A 9,481-nucleotide genomic window follows, 5' to 3' on the forward strand; every position below is an offset into this window, starting at 1 on the left:
TTCTTTTCACATAAGGGTGATTAGCTGTTTGCCAATTCTAATTGGTAGTACACAGTCTATGAGCCCATCTTGAATTAAACCTTTCTTTGTTTTGGCCAGATCTGATTTGCATTGACTGGATAAAAATATTTTAAGTACCGTAATAGTTTGAAGCATTACCTTTAAATCGGTAAAACTAAGGAAACAAACAAAAAGAACATTTGTTTATGTTTTGTGACAGATGGTTTGAACCCATGGTATCTGGAACCAACACACATACTAAAACACAAGCATGTACCTTATTGTAGTATCTAGGTGTTGTTGGTTACATGTAACTCAACCACAATACAATTGTTAACTAAGAGAACAAAAGGAACCACAAATGAAAGAAAATATGTATTCAGGTTACATACTTATTAGATCTCTAAGGTTTCCTACAAGAAAATGATTATATGGTTAAGATTAACAAGGTGATACTCATTCAGTACTCCTACCACCAACTGATATAAGGGACACAAGTTTAAGGAATTAACTAAGTACCATAAAAGTAATATTCTTTACAAACAATAGGAAGTTGTAAACATCAGGCAGACATGTAAAATAAGAGTTCTGAGGAATGGCTTCATGACGGTGTGGCATGTTTTATTCCTTCCACGTGCTGGAGCTTTAGATCCATGTTTGGAATATCAATTCAATTGTATAATCAATAGATTCATAATAAATCACACAACTTTGTAGTATGTTCAGTCTTCTGGTGATGAACAAGGATGAGTGATCAACATTTGGACTGGATATAAGTCATGTATTTCTTCGTTGTATTAGTGATTGGAGACAGGCCCCACAGCAGGTCCGGGACTGGTACTTACACGAGCTGCAGAGTGTTATTAATCCAGTTTTATGGCACTAACCCAGACTCTTTGGAGCCAAAATTATTAGCTTTCTGGTCAACAAACTGGGTTTTCAGATGAATCAAGGTGGTGTCCACTACATGTATACCAATAAAACTCTCACTACTAAGGAAAAGATATAAAGGGTCCAAAACTGTAGATCTGCTGATGCTGGGTACAGAAGAGGGAGCAAACCTGGTTTCAATCTTCATTTATAGATAGAGAAAGAAAAAAAAAAAAAAGGTTTACAAATGCATCTACATCAATATTCCAGTAACAAACATACACAGTAACTAACCTTCATAGGTGGTGCAGATGAAGTTGAGTTCCTGGTCCTCAGGCAGGCTGACCCACTGCTGACCTCCTCTAGACTGAACTGCTCCGGTTCTCTCTACAGAGCTGCAGTTTTCTCCTTCTGTCCCGTTACCTGGAGCCCAGTTCTGGTAGCAGATAGACTCTCCATCCACCCAGAACCAGAAGCTGAGGGTGCAGGTGTGACGCAGACCCAGCCACACATGTTCAGTGGAGGCTTTCTGTGCCACCTCCTTCACCCAGAGCTGGATCTCCTCAGAGTGAACTGAGACCAGATCCACATGATTCACCCTGCAGTATCTCAGAGCTTCTCTCCAGGTCAGATTCTGATTGATCAAGATCAGCTTATCTGGGTACAGAAAGGAAAAAATCAACAGGGATCAACAAACCCTTTTTGTTTCTGCTAATAAGATATTTCCATAATATATTTTGGGCGGCACGGTGGCGCAGTGGGTAGCGCTGTCGCCTCACAGCAAGAATGGCCTAGGTTCGATTCCCGGCCGGGCGACCAGGGTCATTTCTGTGTGGAGTTTGCATGTTCTCCCCGTGTCTGCGTGGGTTTCCTCCGGGTACTCCGGTTTCCTCCCACAGTCCAAAAACATGCAGTCAGGCTGATTGGACACGCTAAATTGCCCATAGGTGTGAGTGTGTGTGTGAATGTCTATGTCTGTCTGTCTGCCCTGCGATGGACTGGCGACCTGTCCAGGGTGTATCCTGCCTTCCGCCCCATGACAGCTGGGATAGGCTCCAGCACCCCACCGTGACCCAGAAGGACAAGCGGTTTAGATGATGGATGGAAGGATGGAAAATATATTTTGGTAACACTCCATAATACAGTTTCTGGTAACTTTGTTGTAATGGAGTTGTTTGTTATCCAAGTAGTTAACATCAGAAAAAAGTATTTTTACAGAATGCATGGAAAGATAAACAAATATAGCAGCAAACAAAGGCAAAAGATTAACAAACAGGGCAAATTTGGTGAATATTAAATATTAAATTTGGCAAATATGTGTTAAGCTGCTTCACAAGACAATAAAATTAATTCATCTAGTAGTTACTGTGAAATACATTTAAAGGTCAAATTTAGCAGATGAACAGAAGTAATGCTAATCATAAACAATCCTGAATCCTTCATGGTTACTGTTTATTTATCAAGCAGCATAACACATATGGCTCTTAATATCTACCATGTTTGTTGAAGATTAGCATGTATTTAATGTGTTTTAAAACTGTTAATAATATTGTATTTTAGTATTGACATGAATTTGATATAGTGATGTTGTGTTTGTAAGCTATATGGCCTCATTGGGATACTCATCAAACTAAATTTGATTGTTACTCACAGTAATGGATATTTGGAAACTGAAATATAGGATGGAAAAGTTCACACTTAACACCTAAATGTTTCCTTTTTTCTCATCACATTCCTTTATTGCTAATATCTTGACACTGGCTGCACTCTACTGGATATTTGGTAGAAGCCTCTGTGGATAATATCCGCCAAACAACAAGAAACAGCAAAAGCTATACATATTTATATATGAATTCATTTTATTCACTAATCACTGGCTTTACTGTTTCTTTGCATTGTGGATCTTAGTCAAAATTCATGTTAAAAATAAGTTATAGCAATGCGAACTGTTAATGAGGCATAACTTCTTATTCAAGAAAAAGTTTGAATTAAAATCAGATTAGTGCCTTGTTAGAAAATGCATGGTGTAGTTGTAAATACTGGATGCAAAAATGCAATATTTTCTAAGCTTCACAGAAATGTAATTAACTACATAAAACTACATAAACTACACCTATACTGTTTGTAAGTATGTTACGTAAGAATGTAAAAACAAGACATAAAATATTGAGGAGTTTTGTAGGACAGTGCTAGTATTTAAAATTTACTTAATTAATACTTAATACCCAGTTAAAATTTCAGGTCTGTTCAGTCATTCTGTAATGAGCTAAAAAATACTCTGAAATATTGCTTAGATTCAAGAACTGTAAGTGATTGTTTGTGCTAACGATGATAGATTTGGGGTTTTAAGTTTGAATACCAGTGTTTCAGGATCATATCCAAACTAGACACAACTCTGAATAACCTTTGTATAATTACGTATAGTTTGACAAACAACATTCTGAGTTTATCTGAAGGTTTTACAGTAAACAATAGCAAATATAGTTGAAATGGTAAATAAACCAATCTGAATAAATGACCACATTGTTGAATAAGTGAAATATTACTCACTCTCATGGCAGATGAAAGGGTTCTTTGTTTCGCAGTCCAAATCATGCCATTCACCCTGGTCAGTCATAGACACTGCAGCACATTCCTTAATTCCAACCACATTGTCTGGCTGGTCAGACCTCCAGTATCTGAATGAGGAGGTACTCTGATCTGACCACTTCCAGGAGTCGTTGAACAGGCCGATCCAAACACAGATACTAATTGAATATTTTGCCAAATTATGGATCTGCTGGTTCTCAGTCTGGTTCCTCACACTGGCCAGGTCTGTGTAATGTTCTCTGCAGTAGCTCTGAGCGTCACGCCAGCTCTTTGTTTCATTAATTAATATGTATCTATCACTGTTCATCTTTTTTCCTGAAAGAGATACAAATGAATTTACTAATTAATTGATTCAAATATTAATGATTATGTATGTTACAGCTTACGTAACCCAAACAAGAAAACTGGACACAATAATGATCAGAAATCAGTATTTTTTTTTTTTTAGGCCCAATTAATAAACTGATAATGTCATCTATTAACATGGATATGGATGTTCTTACTGTCATAACACACAAAAGTATATCGTTTATCACAGCTTTCATCAGTCCAGGTTCCAGTGTCGTTCTTCATTGCAACACAGTATTGATTTCGCCCAGCATTGTTTGGCTCTCCACTGTTCCAGTTTCTGTACGTGTCTCCCTCCCTGTAGAAACTTTCATCTGCTAGAGACCACAGCCATTTCCTAGTGTTCCCTCTGTCTAGACCGATCCAAACAAATCCACTAGCTTTCTCATTCAGAGTAGCATTCAGCTTCTTCATCTCATCCATGTTGTTGATGGTGGCCAGATCAGTGTAGTTCTGTCTGCAGTAGCTCTGAGCTTCAGTCCAGGTTTTATTCTCATTCACAATGTGATACCGATGAGGAACGTATGCAGATACACCACAGACAGCTGTGAAGAACATGAGAAAGAGGCTCATTATCAGGTGATGATAAACTGGAGCGGAACACAAACAGCAAATAAGATGCTCACTGCAGAGAACCACATATAGTACTGTGGAAAAGAGAAAATTTAATTTAACTGGCCAGTACTGGTTTACTTGCTGTACATACATATTAGAATATATAAAGATAATGTTAATAAAACAAGTAGTTATTTTATATGCATTAATGTATTCATTCAACTATTTCCAAACCTTCATTCATGGCAGTCTAGTGTTATTTGTACTTATGATCCAATATCTGTTTTGGAAAATCAGTCCTTTATTAAATTAATTAACTGCGCTTGTGATTAATTTGAACACATTTTTGTAACGGCTTCAAGGAACTGAACGTCCAGAACTGAACTAATAAAATGTCAAATATTGTTTTTGAAAATCTTTCACTTTTTACCGTATTCATGTTCAGCTGAAATAAAATAGTTTCAAGCAGTTTCCCAGGTTAATACTCTTTCACAGTACTGTTTAAGAATCATAAAATAAGAAGACTCCCAAAAACACTTGAATTGAACTGGATTCTTGCTTAAACACACAGGCACATAAACGCACACTGACCTGAGATGAGAAAGAGGACAAAAATCCATTTCAGATCCATTTCTGAAAGAAGAAGAGAAGATAAATATTTGTACATATTTGTGAAAAACACATTTTTAACCAATAACACAATATTTGTAGCAGTGGTAGTGCTGAAGTGCTTGAGTCTTGTCTCTGTTTTGTTTAACCTTGGACTTGATACTATTTACACTTAGACTTGTCTTGGCCTCCTTCATTAGTCTCACCATATTTAGACCCAATACTATTTCACCCCTCACCCCTACCACTTACCCTTACCCTCACCCCTCTGTTTTGCACATTCACGTCTAGGGGTAGGGTGTCCCGATTTTTTTTTTTGAGATAGAGAGATAGGGTTAAGTGTTAGGGCTGCATGTCCCTCCAAACTGAGGCTTTTCAGAGGCACACCCCAAACAGAGTTTTATGAGAATAACTGGCAAGATGGCTGAACAAGAGACCAAAGAAACCCACAAATGTAAATATTTTCTCCGTTAAAAAATTACGATAACCACTATATTATCTTAGTTTTATGTTGTTTCAATGTATTATGGTCCTTTTCTTCATTACAAACATAAAAAAAAATCCCTAGTACTATGCTGATGTCTCTGTAGAACTAAATTTCCTGTTCCACCTTCAAGATAAAATGGGAAAATCTGAACAATAAGCTGGCAAATATCTGACTTCAGCTTCATACCGCTGATGAATTATGGGTGGGCAATAACAAATAACTGTCCAACCCCCCTCTGTCAAGGCATATGATTCCCTAACTTTAACTAAAGCTGAGCAGTGGGGTTGCTGAACTTTACCCTCCTCTGCTGTCATTGCATGCTGGCAGGTTCGCCTACAGAGCAGTGCAAGTAGCCTGTTAATGAAATAATGATCCCTTTCATTTGATCGTCCCATTTCATAGGGAAGATATCAACCATTACCCCTTGTAACTCAATTCCAAGGGGCAAGGTGACACTCAAAAACAAGAGCAAGGGGTAAAAATAAGAAATGGGTTTGGGCTTTAGTCTCTATTCTCGACTGACCAACTACTGAAAAAAAAACTACTAAACTTTATTCTGACTGTCACCAGTGCATGCTAACTCAAGGCTTCTCAAAAACCAAACCATAGCATCTAGAGATCTAATTTTTCTTTTCCTGTCCTGATATTTAAACCTTGAGTATCAGCTGATATGGGGATGGGGAGGAGGGAGGTGGAGTGTGATTTTACTGGGAAACCCTAGTTTCTTTTTATCGTTTAGTTGTTTGTCAATTTGGAAGATGTTCTAGCATCCCTGTCTCTAGTGTACTGTGAATAGTGGTCTATTACACTGAGTAGAGGAGATATCCAAATGAGCATCACTACCTTTATGACAGTTGAGTTGAGTACACAGCATACTGACAGTTGGAGACAGCAGCAGCTTGATTTACCATTGGCTGAATGAGCTGTAAACTGTACAGCAGGCTGAGTGTGTTTATTAGACATGTACACCCACAGAGTACAATGACTATACACTACAAAACTCTCTCTCTCTCTCTCTCTCTCTCTCTCTCTCTATATATATATATATATATATATATATACATATATAAGTTGTTCCATCTAGACTTTTACTCCTGGAATGGTGTTCCAGCTCTTATGCATCCTTTCCGATATAAATATCCATCCAATACTTTGTTTATAAAAGAAAATGACAAAGTTTTAAAATTAGGTATTTTCTTTGATTAATCAATCTACAAGTAGGCTATCATACTGAAACTACTCAAACACACTATTAACCCAAATGAAGAAACAATATTACATTACACAAGATAGATTTGTAGATATCGATCTGATCCCTTTACCTGGTACCAGATCGTTGCCATCTGTAACTGTGTTTGATTTAACCACTGGTTGGGTGCAGTCAGAGTGAAACATCAAGAACACAAGTGAGAAAACTTCCCTACATCTGGGTTTCCCCCTCCCTTCATCTTCTCCACACTCTACAATTTGCATGATTGTCTAGGCACTCACACCACGGCCAATCATTGACAGCTTCCTAGACCTACGTCACCTGACTACTGGACTGTTTACACCTGTTACTTGTTACATGCATCTGTATGAATACCTGTTTGTTTGTCAAACTCATAGCGAAGTATTGCCAACCTTACCTGTTCCATACCAAGCATTCATTTTCCTGTTTGTACTCTCCATGTTTATGACCTTTTTCTTCATCCTTGTTTCTGGTTTCTAGACTCCTCTTTTTGGTTTTTCTGGTTTCTAGACTCCTCCTGTTGTATCACACTGTTTGTTGTACTGGCTTTGACTCATGCATGTTTCCGACCTACTCTCTTCATTGAAAGGCAATGTATGTCATTTTGTTGTTCCTTGTTCTGGTCTGGCCTGGCTTTTGTTAACTCGTTGCTTGTTAAAAATACGTTTCAAACTTTTACATCTATGAGTGTCTGGTTAGACTAAACATTACAAGAATAGAGGAAACAAGATATTTCTACTATAATTTGAATTTGAATGAATATATTATTGGACCTACAGTTCAGTTTTGAGAAATAAATAAAAAAAAAAAAGTTCCTGATATTGAAACAAATTGAGAAAAAAATCAGAAGTATTACATGAGTCCATGAATACAGAATGTAAATTGAATAGAAATGTATTGCATCACATAGCTGTAATAACAATGTAATAACTGTAGAATTCTATGCTTTATTCCTCTCAACCCAAGTGAATCTGTGAGACTAATACATTTTGATGGGAAACATTTAAAGACTAGGATTAGGTGTTTGTGGTTCTCGATCTTGACTTGATCTTCAAAGTTGGGCTTATTCTTGACTTGGGTCTTGGCTTCCTTTAGGACTTGGACTTATTTAGAATTGACAAATGTGATCCATACTACAGCCTCAGTATGTAAACTGTAAAACATAATACTTGCACTACTTAATGTTTTGGTTTACATATTGGTTGAAATCACTAATAAACAACTACCAACACAACATTTCTTGTATTGTCCTTAATTACTGAGGTAAATCTAGTTAAGATCAGTTCATTTGGATATGTCCTACAGACTGAAGGGTCTTGTGTGCAGAAAGCTTCCCAACATCCTTGGTGGTTTTGTTGGTTAAATTATAAATGTAATATAATATTATATATATAATAATAATTTTTGCAAAAAGCATAATTTTGTGTCAGAGCATACTTTCACAAATATGACGTTTAGATGCATTTAATAAGTTTTGTAATTATTACCATGACCAACACTAACAGAATGGCAAATATGCATTTAGGGTTTAGAGTCTTCAGAAATGGGTGATACTAATCTTAGTCCATTACTCCATTTAATAAAATAGAGTTGCTTTAATTGATGCCAGTTCATTACACAAAGGAAGAATATTTGATTCAAGTTAACCTAACTAGTTTAAGTACAGCCAGCTCAAAGGAAACCATTTATAGTGACTGGGCTGTTTGAGTTCACCTTACTTGGTGTAATTAGACAGTGACTGTAGCTCACATATAAAGTAAAGACAGCTAATTTGAGTTTACAGTATAATAATATTTATATGTACACAAATATCACATTAATACTTAAACACCAAAAAAGAAAAAAAGGCTGGAAAACCTTTTTTTCACTGAATTAATTTTAACTCAGTGAATGTAAATCCTACCTGAATTTCTTCGTTTTCCACTCTTCTTGCTCTTCGGTTCGCTTCTCTTCACTTTATAACTCTGTATGTCTGTCCACTTAGTATATACCTGTTCACTTTAACCCCTCCCATGTGTGTCATCTGCAGTCCTACTAACAGATGTTTTTTGTGTAGTTTCAGTGCCAAAGGGGCCGTAACACACTTTGCGTTGAGTTCTGCCAACATGTGGTCAAAGACAGTAACCTTTTGTTTTAAACGTTAATTCCTGATCATACATCATTAACCAAGAGGGATCTGTTGGCCCCCACCACTGATGTACAGGACATAAAACACAAGCTGTCGTCTTGCAAACGGAAATACCAGTGACATGCTAGTTTAGGGAAAGTCCCCATATTTTGCATATATTTACACGCAGTGGGTACAAAGAGGCATCTATGAGGTCATTTGCAAGTATGATAAGCTGAAGTCTACTGATCAGTATTTTTAAAATGAGGTGGATGGTGAACAACATTCACTGCAGGATCTGGTCAAAATAAAACAATTTCACTAATTTAATGATTTTATATATATATATATATATATATATATATATATATATATATATATATATATATATATATATTCAACCATTTTTAACATCCAATTGCTGATCAATTGGACTCTTATAGGAAACACATACTGGTATATCATTAAAGTATTTAGTCTTTTGGTCATGCTTTATTTTGCTTGGTCCTCTATAGATAATCTACAGATATGTGAATTATTAAGAAACTTTCTAGTGATACTTAATAGTTTTTTAACAACAGTATGGTTAGGTTTAGAAGTTAGGTTTGGAAAACATGTCAGTTTTGTGTTGAAGCTGAGGTTAGTGTTAGGTTTAGGGTTTGGGTAGATTCAGTAAAATCTTTCA

The 9,481-nt window shown here is 36.4% G+C and overlaps 1 protein-coding gene across 1 annotated transcript; it reads right to left on the reverse strand.

Moving 5' to 3' along the window:
* Positions 1-598: 598 nt before the first annotated feature.
* LOC118804338 (macrophage mannose receptor 1-like) lies at positions 599-8,815 on the reverse strand. Its single transcript, XM_036564825.1, has 6 exons — positions 8,593-8,815; positions 4,954-4,995; positions 3,963-4,352; positions 3,421-3,774; positions 1,165-1,527; positions 599-1,072 (listed from the first exon to the last, which is right to left on the reverse strand). The coding sequence occupies exons 2-6, from the start codon at positions 4,991-4,993 to the stop codon at positions 1,068-1,070; spliced, it is 1,152 nt and encodes a 383-aa protein (XP_036420718.1). The 5' UTR covers positions 4,994-4,995; positions 8,593-8,815; the 3' UTR covers positions 599-1,067.
* Positions 8,816-9,481: the final 666 nt, after the last annotated feature.

This window comes from Colossoma macropomum, unplaced genomic scaffold, assembly GCF_904425465.1.
Source record: "Colossoma macropomum unplaced genomic scaffold, Colossoma_macropomum, whole genome shotgun sequence".
In the NCBI taxonomy this organism is placed as follows: Eukaryota; Metazoa; Chordata; class Actinopteri; order Characiformes; family Serrasalmidae; genus Colossoma; species Colossoma macropomum.

Excerpts from the sequence above, each read along its gene's own strand:
- LOC118804338 (XM_036564825.1), bottom strand. The coding sequence starts at position 4,993 with ATGGATCTGAAATGGATTTTTGTCCTCTTTCTCATCTCAG. Across the intron at positions 3,775-3,962 it reads TACTTTTGTGTGTTATGACA|GAAAAAAGATGAACAGTGAT; the intron begins GTAAGAACATCC and ends TATCTCTTTCAG. Across the intron at positions 1,528-3,420 it reads CCCTTTCATCTGCCATGAGA|ATAAGCTGATCTTGATCAAT; the intron begins GTGAGTAATATT and ends TTCTGTACCCAG.